Source organism: Lagopus leucura, unplaced genomic scaffold, assembly GCF_019238085.1.
Source record: "Lagopus leucura isolate 7727_CA_CO unplaced genomic scaffold, USGS_WTPT01 Super-Scaffold_100009, whole genome shotgun sequence".
Taxonomy (NCBI): Eukaryota; Metazoa; Chordata; class Aves; order Galliformes; family Phasianidae; genus Lagopus; species Lagopus leucura.
In genome coordinates this window covers 19,357,295-19,371,156 of record NW_024962266.1, presented here as the reverse complement: position 1 = coordinate 19,371,156, position 13,862 = coordinate 19,357,295, and the positions used below count along the sequence as shown (strand labels likewise).

Below are 13,862 nucleotides of genomic sequence, written 5' to 3'. Positions count from 1 at the left end.
AGAGGCACAGCCAAAGCATTTTTGCTGCAGCACAGGTGGGTGCTTGCTACCTGCTTTCCAACTGGCTGGCTTCCTAAAATGCAACAGTTAGCACAGCGTCTTTCTTCCCAAATGTACCCAACAGGTGAGCAGGTGTGTGCTCAGCCACGTAGCACGACCATCCTGGGCCTTGGCAGCAATGCAAAGCAAAGCTCCCCGACGCCAGCGGTGCTGATGTGTGCCTGTGCACACACGCCTGTGTATGTGCTTTGCATCACAAGGACAAGGGTTTGCTCTGCTCTCAGATCTGCATCCTCGAGTGGAGTTGCCCCACAGTGGAGGGATGGGAGGGCTCCACCAGCCTCAGGTCACCCCTGGAGGAAGTGTTGGGTTTGCACCAGGTGGGCAAGTGGGAAACACTGGCTGACAGTCATATTTAGAGCAAGCACAGCCACACAAAGCATGCCTGAAGTGGTTTCACACCTGAGTGTATTCCAGTACTGCTCTGCAGGCAGGGGCCAAGTGGTTTCACTGCTCAGCAGTACTTTGCACATGCAACTGTGCTCAGTACTGCAGAATGGCATTAGTGCAGCGTTGTCACAGAAGGTCCCCAAGCTCTCTGCTGGCACAGGTGCCCTGTGGGAAGGATGGGGCACCCATGGCTGCAAACTGCCTGTGGAAAGGGCCTCTCTGGCACCAGGCTGGGGGATGTGCCCGTGCATCACAGAGGGACTCATCGCTTCTGCTTATTGCTGAAGAAACAGACAGCAAAGCCAGCTTGTATGAAACCCGATTATTCAAATTTATTAACATCAAGAATTATGCAATGATGCTGTAGATTTTTTTTTTTTATTAACAAATAGAAAACAGACTGTATACAACAGTGACCCCTACAGCACTATGCATCCACAAGGTAAAAATGAATGTGTCCTCCAACATTACCAACCCTGGATTGCTGATTTCAACATAGCTTGGATTCTTAACATTCGGAATACATGTGATAATACAATTAGATACCCTTCCACCACCTTTATTCATAACTCAATGCACTCGAAAGAGGGCTGCTCACTCTGTCTTTAGTGCAAGCGTGATATAATAAGGAGTATTAATATATAGTACCATTAAATTAAGTCCAGTAGTCTTGCCACATTGGTTCATTAGAACGTCCTGAAGTAGAGGAAAGTACAATATTCTAATGACTTTTAACATTTGCAGGATAGCAGAAATTATAGAGACACCCATCCTCTGAAGCCATGTGTGCTCCCCCTCCCCTTCCCTGCAATACCCTGCCTCCAGAGAGAGCCTGCTTGGCTTGGCTCTGGGAACAGCCGGGGTTGTGCTCCTTGTAAAATGCTCCAGTGCACTTCATTGGTGAGAAGTGACAGGACGGCGCTTGCACGCACAGAGCCACGGGACTGACAGAAAGGGCCGTGTCTCGCTCCTACAGCCCGTCCCTGCGTGGGACCTGCTTGCTTCTCCTGCCCCCTTCCCAGCGAGACACAAAAAGAGGCTCCCAGGCCAGGAGCCCAGGACTTCGGGTCTCTCACAAACAAGGTGACGACAACTCACGTCATATCGGGATCTGCCAATACACGCGGTCACTGGATTGGTTTAACACGCATTGTTGTAGGACTGAACGGTTTCCAGCTGACAAATGGGACCGCCTCTCCAGCGACCCTACATGCCCTCCCAAACCTACTCAGGAATTAATGGGGGAAGGGAAAGGCTAAAAAAATAATTGGTAGCTTAGGTCCAGTTCCATGAAATTTCGTATTCTACAGAGAATTAAAAAGCAGCCTAAGGGGAATGGAGCCGGGCAGGAACCACAAGCCAGCTGCTGCAAATTACCAAGGAAGCTGCACTAAAATGGGCAGAACCAGCAGTGACTGGGCTGAAATAAACATAGGGCAGTAAAAAATGTTAAAGCAAAAGGAAATTAAAAAAAAACAAAAACAACAAACAAACCCAACTCCCAAAAGTTTGGCGGGTCCAGTTCTGCCTCAGCAAAACATTAAGACTTGCAAAAAAATAAAAAATAAAAAGAGAGGAGATTATAAAAACCACTAGTAACTATTTTACATGTTTAAAAAAAAAGACCCCATTCCACCCACCTAAAGCCTCGCTGTGAAATGCAGTCGCGTGAGAGAGGGCGAGAGATGCGTATGAGCAGAAATGCAGCCAGAGACTGGAAATGCTTTTGGAGTTGGATTCCCTCGTTTGGCGCTGGGGCGAAGTTCCTAAATGCCGTGGTCAGAACTGGTTGGCATGGAGGTCTGCTGCCTGGGCAGCACCTCGGTCTGTACAGAAGGACTGAGGAATGGGCGGCTCTGGCTCAGAGGGATCCGTCTCCACTCCTAGACATCCCCACCGCGACTGGAGGAAAGCACTAGTTACGTTGCATAGTGGTCAAAGCTGCCGAGATACTCCAGTGCCGCTCTGTAGCACAGCTGGTACTGGTCCTGCAAGGCAATGAGGAGAGAAGCGTGAGGCCAGATTGGATGGGGCCCTGGGCAGCCTGGTCTAGCATTAAATAGGGAGGTTGGTGGCCCTGCATGTGGCAGGGGGGTTGGAGATCCATGATCCTTGAGGTCCCTTCCAACCCTGGCCATTCTGTGATTCTGTGAGAAGTGGGGATGCAGGAACGTCATCCCGAGATGCTGGCTCCCCTCCCTTTTCCACGGATCTCCCAGCACTCAGGGTGGCGGGGCACTCACCTCTGTCTGCACCATGGCCGGCCGCTGCGTCCGCAAAGTCTTCACCGTCTGGAACATGTCCACCACCCCCTCGTAGCGCATCCTCTCCAGCACAATGCTCAGTGTGATGAACACGCCTGTGCGCCCGACCCCAGCGCTGTGCAGAGGGAGCAGGAGGTGAAGTTAGAGACCTACCAGCCTCAGTGAGAGCTGCCCACTCTGCACTGTTCCTTGGAGCAGTGCCAGTATGCCCAGCCAAGTGGGGCCAAGAGAGGCTACAGGGACACTGCCAGCCAGAAGTGCCCTGTCAACCTCATGGGGGACCACAGATTCTGTCTTTCTGGATCAAGCACCATCCCCTGACCAAGAATTCTTCTAAGGAACTTCACATCAGAAGCAGCAGGGCGCTGCTTTGATCTCATCTGGCAGAAATGCTGTCAATGACATCCAGGGATAACACCTCCTCGTCCCCTGCTTGCCTCTTGCAGCGTGCAGCTGCCAGGTTCAGCAAGGAAGGGGTTATCTCCATGAGTTCTCTGCTGCAGGCAGAAGTGAGTGCTGCCCTGTCCCCACTCACCTGCAGTGCACCGTGATGGGCCCGTCCTGCCCAAACTGCTCCTTGGTCTTGTGCACCTGCCCGATGAAGTCGATGAAGCCCTCTCCTGTCTTTGGCACTCCCTGCTCAGGCCAGTCTGTGAACTGGAACTGGCGGATGGTCCGTGACTGGCCATCCTGTGGGGACAGGGTTGTTACATGGAAACCATAGGTAAGGGGACAGTGAGATGTGCTTGCTTTGCTCCCCTTTGTTCCGGTGACTTGCTCCCTGACCCCTCTGCTCCCATTTTGGGCCCAGCTCTAGGGGATCCTATGTTAAACCCTGGCCTATATGTGCAGTGCAGGCAAGGCAGGACCTGGTATTAATAGAGATCGATGAGCTGCTCACAGGAGCCAACACAGCTGGCAAGGAAGGAACTTGCGGTGAGAGCAATGGCAGGTGTGGGCAGTGGCCCCTCCTGCTGCAGTGTCAAGCAACTCCTTGCTTTCCAGTCCCTCCTGGAGCTGCTGCTTGCTCCCCTCATTGCCCAGGGCTGGCAGAAGCATAGGAGACAGGAAGCCAGAAGGGACACTCACCCTGGCATCTGTGACTTTGAACTCCCGGAGGATGTACTGCGGCATGTTGTACTCTGCCATGGGGTCAACCACGAAGTACTGGTAACGGGCAGAGCGCTCCGCGGGCCAGTACTGATGGCACTTCTCCTGTGGGTGAGGAGCATGGTGAGATGTTAGCACTGACACACTGCTGTTCCTCCCTCCCACTCCCTGGGCAGTGGGAGCACAGGGCCATGGGACACCCCAGGAGGGTGGCCTGGAGCAGCCGGTGCTGGGGTCAGAGCGAAGTGACACCCACACAGCCCCTTTCTCCCCCACGCAGGATTCGTACCCGGCCCATCTCACGCAGCTTTGTCAACATCACCACGATGGTGGAGTTGTGCTCCCAGAGCATTCGCCAGAAATCCTCTGTGGTCTCGGCCAGTGGTCCCTGTGTGGCGATGTAGGCCTTTTGCTGCCTGCAACAAACAGATGGTGCTCAGAGCAGCCTTGGGAGAGCTGGAGGCAGGGCCCTGTGCTGCAGGGCTGACAATGCAGCTGCGGGACACCAAGAGATGGATCTCCAGGACTGGCTATAAGTACCATGGGAAGGATAAGCTTGCTCAGCTTGTGTCTGCTGGGAGCTCCTCACACATGCAAAAGGCAGCTCCAGGCACAGGATCCAGAAAAGCTGCTGGTCCCTCCCAGGTGACTGACTGCAGCACCCAGCTGTCCTCCCATTGCACAGGAAGGCTCAGAGCAAATGAATCAGGTCACCTTGATCACACACACCAGCTAGTAATTAGGGCAGTGTGGAAACCAATACCATTTTGCAACATTTTTAGAGGCTTCCAAAGTTGTCTGCTGTTCCAAGAGAGCATCTTGTAAAGCACCCTGCACGAAGGCAGTTCCTGTGACCTGTGTTACTGCCCCATCCCCAATGAAAGCTGACCACGCTCTGTCCTGCTCTCCCAAACCCTCCTGGCTCACTTCTGTAGTTATTAGGACCACACACACTGCAGCTTCAGCCACACAGCTTTGTGCTGATTGAACAAAGCAGCACTGATTGCTTTCCAGCCAGTCTTAAGGATGAGGCAACATCCCTACCAAAGTGAGATTTGGGCACTTGCCAGTAGTGCCAGCCCCAAAAAGCTGCTTCCCCTGCGAGCCTCCTGCCATTTCTCTGCCACACTGTGCCCAGTGCCAGCAGATAGCACAGCCACTGCAGCCCCAAAGGATGTCACAGCATTGCATTGGAGCTGGGAGAACAGTGAGTGGGGCACAGCCAGGGCAGTTTAAAGGATCTGGTGATCCTGAGAAGGGCCAGCTCTGACATGCTGGCTCACTGGTATGTGAGTGCCCAGCGTGGCATGCTGTGCTGCCCATGTGGCTGCATAGCAGCAGGTCCCTGGGCCAGCTGCACCACTGCAGGGTGCTGGAGCCCGTGGGATGAGGGGCAGCATCTGCCTACCATGTGCCTCAGCTCCCTGCCAGCTCTCCAAGTTAATGAGCAGCAGGATAGCTGTAATATGCAGGATGAAGACAAGGGCTGCCTCGAGGTGGATTTATATGGCGTCATAAAAAGCAGGGAGTGGGGGTGCATGTTGAAACAAAAGAGCTAATAAAGATGTAGCATCAGGGATGTCTGCAGGACCTTGGGCCAACCGATCTCTTTGGTTAATACTAAGGAAGACTGCTCTGTTCAAATGAAAGGACAGGAAGAGTTAACAGTGCTCTTTAGGGATGGGGTAGGTAGCACATGAAATGGCACCACCTGCTGTGCTGGCATCCCTCTGCATGGCACCAGTGAGTGGCAAAGTCAGCATCACTCTTGATCAGCTGTGGCACAGCAGCTGCCAGACACCTGATATCTGTTCCCTTGGCACTGCTTGTTGCTCCTGGGAGATCACCAGCCCACAAGCAGCGTTTGGGCACAGTCACACTGGAGAGAGACCAGGCCACATCCATCACTGCATTATTCACTGCTGTGCTGGATGAGCCTACTGCAATGCTGCAGAGATAGCAGGAGGGAGTCCTGTAAGTGTGTCACTGGGATTTGGCCTGGATTATCATCTGAGGACTTGCTGAGAAGGAGACTTGGCCGCTGGGCTGTCTTCCTGCATTCTCCTGGCACTTAGCATTTGAGAAAGTGATGCCAGCTGTAAGTATCATTGCCCTGCCAGATCTCAGTTTGTGCTTTCTAAAAGGGATCCTGGGGAGCAGAACCTGGTGATATGCACCCCAGTGTCCCTGCCTGAGGATCCAAACTCTCTAGAGTCAAGACTGGGTGAATGAGCCCTGGGCTCCTGCACAGATCAGCCACACAATGCAAGAACGCTGCTACCTCTGTTTGCTAGCAAAGGGCTGCAAATCTGCATTACATACTGCAGAAATAAAATACAAGCCAAGAGATGCCTACCAGAAGGTCCTGTAACTACCGCAGCAGCTAGCACAGGCTCATGCCTGAGCCATGTGGACATCTGTCTATAGCAAAACAAACAAGCCAGGCAGCTCTCACTCACTAGCAGTCTTCACGCACTGTAACTATACGCATGAAGCATCTGCAAGGATGGACAGAGATAAAATGCAGCAAAATGGCCCCCAGACTGCTTCCAGGTAGCCAGGATCAATCCTTGGCAAAGAGGGGCAGGCAGCTCAGCCCAGGTGCCCTGAGTGACCCTTACCTGTAGCCATCGATGAAACTGGCGTTGATGTAATCAGAGCCCTCGACACCCCGGATGGGCTGCAGGCAGACTCTCGTCAGCTCGTATGGCATGATGTTCACGAGGCGGTTCTTGAATTTGTTGCATGGGAGGTTGGCACTGATGAAACGTGAGGTATGTGCTTTAGAGTTGGCCAGCAGCTGAAAGAGGAGGAGAGAAGTCAGACCCTGCTGGGCATACAGCAGTCTGGGCTAAAACTGGGACCCTAGCAGCGGGGCAGGCAGGAGCTCTGGGCATTTATCCATGGTCCCTCCTCTCACTGAGGCCATCCCTTGGGGACCAGATCCTTCCAGGAGCAGCGGTTCCCTTCCAGTGAGCACTGAAGGGAAATTACTGGTGCATACCTGAAGATGCACACAGTGGAGCTGAGACCCACCCCAGCTATCTGACCCACAAAGGACCAGGATATGAAGCCATGCACCTTGCTGAATCAGGGACATGCACTTGGTGGCATCAGGAAAGGAAGGCTTTCCTGCAGCATCCCATTGTTTACTTCTCACCCCAGAAGAACCCAAGAAAAATGTGAGAACTGTGATGTATTCAGGCAAAGAAGTTCTATTCTGGGTTACTGAGAGACATTTTATGGTTCTCTTTGAGCCCTGTAAATTGGAGTCATGGAAAATGTATTATTTAGATATGCTGGCAGAGACGTTGAAACAGAAGTCTTTTTTTTCCTCTTCCCAAGACTCCCCCAGCAGCCCCAGAGCCACCGTTGTCTCTGTGTGTAGCAGCAGCTGGTCCTTGGCTCACTGCAAGAGGAAAAGGTCCTCTTTGGGAAGTGATGCAGACCCCAGAACAGAGCTGATCGGCTTTTCCTAATTTATGCAGAAAGTCAGTATTTTGCCTCTCTTGCTCCTCTGTCATTTGGTAGGAATTCCCAGGGTGAAGCTGTATTGCTGCAGTTCATTTCAAAGCCTGCATGGTCTGCTACCTCCCTGCATGAACCATATTCTTCTGCATGAGTTCACTGGACTAATGTACGTCACCTGAGAACATGGGCGCTTACCAAGGCTCATTTCCTTCTCCAAGGCTGCAATAAATATTTGCAGCAGGCAGTTACAAACCCAGATAGCAAAATGTGGGCATGGCTTCTTAAAAAGAAGTTTTAAAACTCTGCTTCACCAATTCTGAACACTGAAGCTTGGTGTCTAGGTGGTTAAAAAATAACAGAGCTCAGCATTGAAGAAATGAGGCTATAAACGTCTCACATATTTAAATTGGAGCTGTTTCCAGACAAGTTGTTCACAGTAACATCAATTATCACTAACACGATCTGCATCTGATTTCAGATGCAGCTCCTGCTGCACAGTGAACCTAGAGCAGAACGCGCTGCTGAGAACTGTGCATCCATCTGCCTTTTATATTCTCCCCAGAAGCTGCCAATCCAGGGGGGACCGTGGCCGACACAAGCTTTACAATTCAAATGTACTTTAAAATCACTGCGTACCTGGTTTAGAAACACACAAAAGAATAAGTGCCTGTAATGAGCCACGTCTCTGCTCTCCCAGCCCCTGGACGAGTGTTTTGGTGGGGCTGTCACCAACCTTGAATTCCAGCTCCATCGCAGTGACGCTCTCTCCTGGAGGCACCTGGGTCAGTTTCTGGATGTGAGCGAAGAGATTGCGTGCAGGCACCTCGGTATTGCCACACGTGGCTGCCTCCAGCAGGGCCTCATGGATGAAGATGTACTGGTCCTCTGTCTGCACCATGTAGTTACGCTGTGAGCGCATGCACGTCACGTGCCCGTAGATGTCCACGGTCTTCTCATGCTTCATCCTCTCCAGCATGGCATCAATGACAATGAAGCAACCAGTTCGGCCCACGCCAGCGCTGCGGGAACAAAGCACGCGGCCTGAGATGATGCTGAGTCCTACGGACGCTGGGCAAGCTCTGCTCTCATTTAGCAGAGCTTCTGGCACTACAGTGCAGGCTAATGAGCTCAGCCCCAACAAGAGCTGACAGGAGAAGTAGCATGGGAAGGCGTGAGAGGATGCTCAGCCCTTCTGCTGCGCTTCTTGGCCAGAAGGAGCACAAAGGACGCTGCTGCTGGTGGAATGATGGAAGGAGAAATGTGTTTAACAGCCAGGAGAGCAACAACATATGTGTGCATGGAGTTGGAAAACCTGAAGTCCAAGCTGGGCTCCAGCACCAGGGAAGCCCATAAATCTCAAGTCCGCTTGTTTCCTAACCTGGGTGACTGTTTCCTAAGCCATAAAACAAGGACAGTCAGACCTGAAGGGGAAAGCAGAAAGGTGAGTTTATGCATTTCTGTGCTGAGCTCTCTGCTCAAAAACTGGGCACTTCTCTGCATCTGTTGTAAGGGCAGCAGCAACCTCAAAACTGCTCACCCAGAGAGCACCCCAAAAACAAGACACGCTGTCCTGACATGGTGGCTGTCCTGACATGGTGGTGTAAACATGGGCAGAGGTATGGAGCCAGACATTTCCTCATTTATGGTGCAAATCAGATCCTTAACAGGGCTTTAATACAGCTTGTTTGTGTGTTAATTATACCCCACTCCCATCTGAAACAGAGCATGAAAGGAGAGCATTAAGTACTGCTGATAAGGTGTACACCGGAACAGCAATGATGGAGTGGTTTGTTCAGTAATAGTCTCCACTTGGCTGGTAGAGATAAATCTTGCCTGGATGGGATGCCGAGTCTTAGCAGACTAATATTTTCCCTTAAGGAGCTCTCTTTCTACCCTGCTAGAAGGCTTGACTGTAAATACTATACATGAATGTTGGCACAGGTCACTGCATGCACGTCTGTCAGTGATGTGCTTCTGAACGGTACTACCTACTTATACTGGGCTCAGAACATTTCATTTTTAAACTGCTTGCATTTTTGCAGGAAAGATGTGTTCTGAGATCGTACAGCAGCACTGTTTTGCCTGAAGTAGCAGAAGCAATACAGACTTCACCACCGCATGGCTGCTTCTAATTGCTGAGCTGTTCCCCTCCCAAGCACACAGAGCAGGTCACACTGCTGTGAAACCTTCCTGCTGGAGCAGGAGATGCCACTTCTGGCTGGAAAGGTCACAGCTCCTCCAGGAGCGGACAGATGCCCAAGCACAGCTTTGTGAATGCACTGTCCTACCTGCAGTGGACAACCATAGGCCCAGCATCAGGTGGGTTGCAAGCCTTGACCCGCCGCAGGAAAGCGAGGATCGGGGTGGGATACTCTGGGACCCCGTGATCAGGCCACGCCATGAACTGGAACTGTCGCAGCTCTCGCTTCTCGCTGGAGCCGTTCTGTTGAGGACAAAGAGAAGTGTTGTGTGAGGACAGTTTCAGCCTAGGAGGGGAACACACTGATGTGCCTGCACAGCCACAGCCCGATGTGAACCAGGCACAGAGGGGCTGCAGCACATTCCCCTGTGCCATGACTCCCTGGGCTGCAGAGGCTGCCCCGCTCATGCTGCTGGCAAGAGCGATCTCTGCAGCAATGGAGCAAGACTAGCTGGGCAAGGGCCGGGGACCAGATGCCTTCCTGGGGTGTGAGTGGATCCCCAGAGCTGCAAAGCCTGTTTGCACTGCTGTGACACACTGCTGCTGGAGCTGCCCCCAGGGGTTTCCAGACACCAATGAGGTTTGAGCACCAGCCTCCGCCTGGGGCTGTGCCTGGGGTTGTGCTGCACCCCGCAGCCCCTGTCAGCGCCATACCTTGTACAGGGCAAAGGTTCGGACTGTGTAGGTCGCCAGCTCAACAGTGTCCAGCAGTGTGACCTGGATCATCCCATAGGTTTCCGTACCCCGGCTTGGCCAGTACTGGTCACACTTCACCTGCGAGGAGAAGAAGAGGAAAGGTCAGTGTCTGGCCACTGGGTGAGGAACAGGGAAGGGTGAAGGTAGAAGAGAGGTACTGTCCAGCTGGTCCCAAACAGCCAGATTTCCTCCTGGAGTGCCCAGTCCCTGGCAGAGAGGCAGCACACCCTTGGCTCCTTTTCACCAGATTTATACTCAAAGGGGGGACTTTTCTCTGATTGGAAGCAGCGCAGGGAGCCAGCAATGAAGACAGAACACGGCAGTGACTTGTGCCTGCTGTCATTTCTCCTTTTGCCTCCTCTTTGGGAAGGTGGGAGCCTCTGAGGCTGTGCATGCAGCATTCCCTGCTTGGGGAGGTGGCAGCTGCAGCGGCAGGAAGAGTTGCTGGCACACAGCTGCGTGGGGTTATCCTGGGGAAGTCTACGCTCAATTGACAGCTGGAGTGATGGAGATGCAGCCTGCATCCTCACCCAAGTGCCTTCAGCATCTCTGAGCAATGGCAGCCTACCTTCCTGGTAGTTGGAGCACACCCTGCCACCTCCATCTCCCTGGTGCACAGAAACTACTTTGTGGCAAGGCACAGATGCAAGCTCAGACACACACACAGCTTGTCCTCCCTCTTTGAGAAGATGCAGACTGTGGCAAAACCATCACTCAATCCCCTCCTGCAGGCGGCACGGTCCCACCACACTGCTGCTCCCTCTGCCCTGCAGTATCCTTCTTCTCCTCCTCCCCAGCCTGCAGCCAGAGCTGCTGTTCCCAGTTCCTGTTGGCACAGAGCCCTAACACACTCTCAGGGATGTGCCCTCCCACTCCTTCATCTCTCTGTGACTCTCTCCCTGTTCACCTGCTGATGCCCTCCTCCACTATTCACAGCTCAGCATTTGCAAACTGCTCCTCCAGCTCTGTGGTCTCCATCCCCAAGCTCCCTAATGTAATTTGGTGCCCTGAGCTCCCTCCCACAGAGTGCAGCACCCGGCTGCAGGCAGGAGGGCTCCATTCCCACCCGCATGTACCGCACTGAGAATGGCTGCCTGCCCCAAGAGAGAGGAGTGAATGGAAGAGCATCTCTGCTTGTCAGGGAGTAGTAAACTTCATTATTAGCTGAGTGTGTTTACAGGGGAATGTGTGGGAAGAGAAACAACTGGCTTAATTAGAAATCAATGATCTTCTGCTTTTTAATTGAAGGTGCTTTAAGCAGGTGGGGTTCTGCTCTCCTGCTGCAGGAGCAATAGCCCAGGCTCAGAGGGACACATCTACCCTCACTCCTGGGGTGGCTCTCAGGGTGCCCTGCCCTGGCAGAAGTGCCTGTCCCAAGGCTGCCCCATGGGTGCTGGCACACCCTGCCGTTCAGCCACTTGAGAGTCCCTCTCCCAGCCTGGGGACAGAGCAGCAACCTGCGAGCACTGTGCCAGCCTGTCCCTCAATACAGTGTGCAGGGGATGCTGCAGGTGAGTGGCACAGCGCGTCCCCACGTCTGACCCGCACCACGAGGACAGCGGTCCCATGCTGCCATCCACATGCTGCACACCACGTGTGCTCGAGCACAAAACAAACTTCAGAGGAGTTCCCTGCGAGGGATAATAGCAGCGCCTGGGCTGGTAATTGAAAATTATTTATTCATGACCAGATAAGAGTCAGTCACATTTTCTGCCAAATTTACCCATAATGTTTATGCCCCATTTTCAAGCTCTGTAAATTTTATGCTGAAACCGATGCGCTGTGGCACTAAAGCAGATAAGAGATGTTTTCTTCTGGCAGCACTTGCTTCTCATTAACTTAAGGAGCACAGTAATATCCTGAACAGCCACTTATTGCAGCTTTGCTGAGTGGTTCCTGGCCCTCCCCTTTGATGCCCTGTGCCCGAGAACAGCCGGGCACCTCTCAGCTCTCAGTGTGGCGAGCTCCAGCTGGCATCACTGCCCGTGGCTTCCTGCCCTGGATCCCTCTGCCTGGAGACAAAGCACCAGGTGGGGCTGCACTCTAGGGATGCACTCAATGCTGGGACAGGAGATCTCCCCTCCTTCTGCTCTGCTGCACTTCTGGGGATAGCCCAGGGTGGGAGGAACCCTGCTTTAATGCTGCTCTCGTGCAGCTGGGACACGCCGCGCTCACAGCTCCGGGAGAGCTAATCTACGATGTGTGTTTCTGAACTGCCACTGAATGATTCTGAAACTGATTGTAAAGCTTTGAAGGTAGCTAAATTGCACAATTCAGCCATTTTTATCCTTTATGTGCTTCCTGCTTTGTGAAAACATGAAAAAGGGAGGATGATTTGGACCATCAAGCCAGCTGAAATTGCAGACCATAAAAGCTGATGCTCTTTAAAGATTTTTTTCTCCCCTGCAGCTTGGGAGCCCTTTAAAGCAGTGTCACCCCACAGGGCTGCAAAGCTAGTGCTGGTGCCGGGAAGCTTATCTGCAGGCAGCAGTGCTGAGGGCGCCTCACCACATGGCCCCATGGCCCTGTGTCTGAGACTTGCAAAGAAGGTCACCCGTGGGTAAGGTCATGAGGTGACCATGCCTGGAGCGGAGCCCCCTGGCAGCACACCCAGCCATGCAGGAAGCCTGCAGCCTCCACCAGGGCTCCGGTCACCCCCTGCCCACAGTGGGACCTCATCCTGTCACCAGAGCCTGTCCCTGCTGCACACACCAGGAGCAGGACAGAAACCAGCAGTGCAGGAGGTAATTATGGGATGACACGATGGGAGTGTGCTGGGGGGGAGATAATGCACAGCTCAGTAGCACAGACTTGTCAGGCAAAGAGAAGTGCCTGTGGAGTCACAGGGAACCCGTTATCTCAGAGAAACATACACCGTGGAGCGCCTTCCCTTAACCAAGCAGCCCAGAAGCTGAGTAAGTCAGGACTCCGGGCACAGATTTGCTTGGCAACCTACAAGGGTTTTCCTCTCACTTCAAACATATGCTCCACCACTGAAATGCTACTACACAAAACAAGTCCCTGTATGACCTGTGCTGCAGGGAGTGGCCATCTGCAGCTTCAGACCCCACTGAGCTCAGTGCCTGGTGTGCTCCCCTCCCTGCTGGGGCAGCACACAGCCAAGCTAGACCACTCAGAGGCAGCTCCTGTCCAACGAGCGCTGCTTTCCCCTGCAGTCAGCAGGGCATCTGCTGAGCTGGGGAAGCCTGTGAACAAAGCCTATTTTTGTACAGGCAGGAAAAGCAGATCTGTTTTGCCATGGTGATCTGTTGCTCCAGCTGCTTCCTCACAGCCAGTGGGCTGGGACACCCTTGTGAGCAATTCGGCGCTGAAGCTTTGAAATGGAGGAGAGCATGTGGGCAAAAGTTTCTAGTGAACCCAAACTTGACAGCTTCTGCTTCTCAAGAAGGATCTTATTGGGCTAAAAATAGCCAATGCTTCATAGCTTGAGCACACAGCCCCTTCTCCTGCTGTTGGCATGGCAACACTAAAATATTCCGCAAGCACAAATGCTCACCACTAAAATTTTTACAATTTGGAACAAGAGGAGCTGCCTCTTGCTCAGGCAGGCTGTGCCCAAAGGGTGCATCAGAGTGTGGGAGCTCTCTGTTCACAGCTTATCAACTCCTGCCTCAGGGCTGAACAAGGATTCTGTCGTGAGCCCCATCTGC

At 52.9% G+C, this 13,862-nt stretch overlaps 1 protein-coding gene across 8 annotated transcripts in view; it reads right to left on the bottom strand.

Annotated features, from left to right (window-relative positions):
* Positions 1–757: 757 nt before the first annotated feature.
* Positions 758–13,862, bottom strand: part of PTPRF (protein tyrosine phosphatase receptor type F) — a 342,455-nt gene continuing 329,350 nt past the window's right edge. For all 8 annotated transcript variants that reach the window (XM_042873558.1, XM_042873562.1, XM_042873560.1 and 5 more), the window contains 9 exons: positions 10,150–10,269; positions 9,584–9,738; positions 8,029–8,314; positions 6,446–6,624; positions 4,114–4,240; positions 3,804–3,929; positions 3,250–3,404; positions 2,694–2,829; positions 758–2,438 (listed from right to left, as the gene is read on the bottom strand). In XM_042873558.1, coding sequence (XP_042729492.1) covers positions 2,370–2,438; positions 2,694–2,829; positions 3,250–3,404; positions 3,804–3,929; positions 4,114–4,240; positions 6,446–6,624; positions 8,029–8,314; positions 9,584–9,738; positions 10,150–10,269 — 1,353 coding nt within the window. In that variant the 3' untranslated portion in view covers positions 758–2,369. The remainder of the gene's footprint in view (positions 2,439–2,693; positions 2,830–3,249; positions 3,405–3,803; positions 3,930–4,113; positions 4,241–6,445; positions 6,625–8,028; positions 8,315–9,583; positions 9,739–10,149; positions 10,270–13,862) is intronic.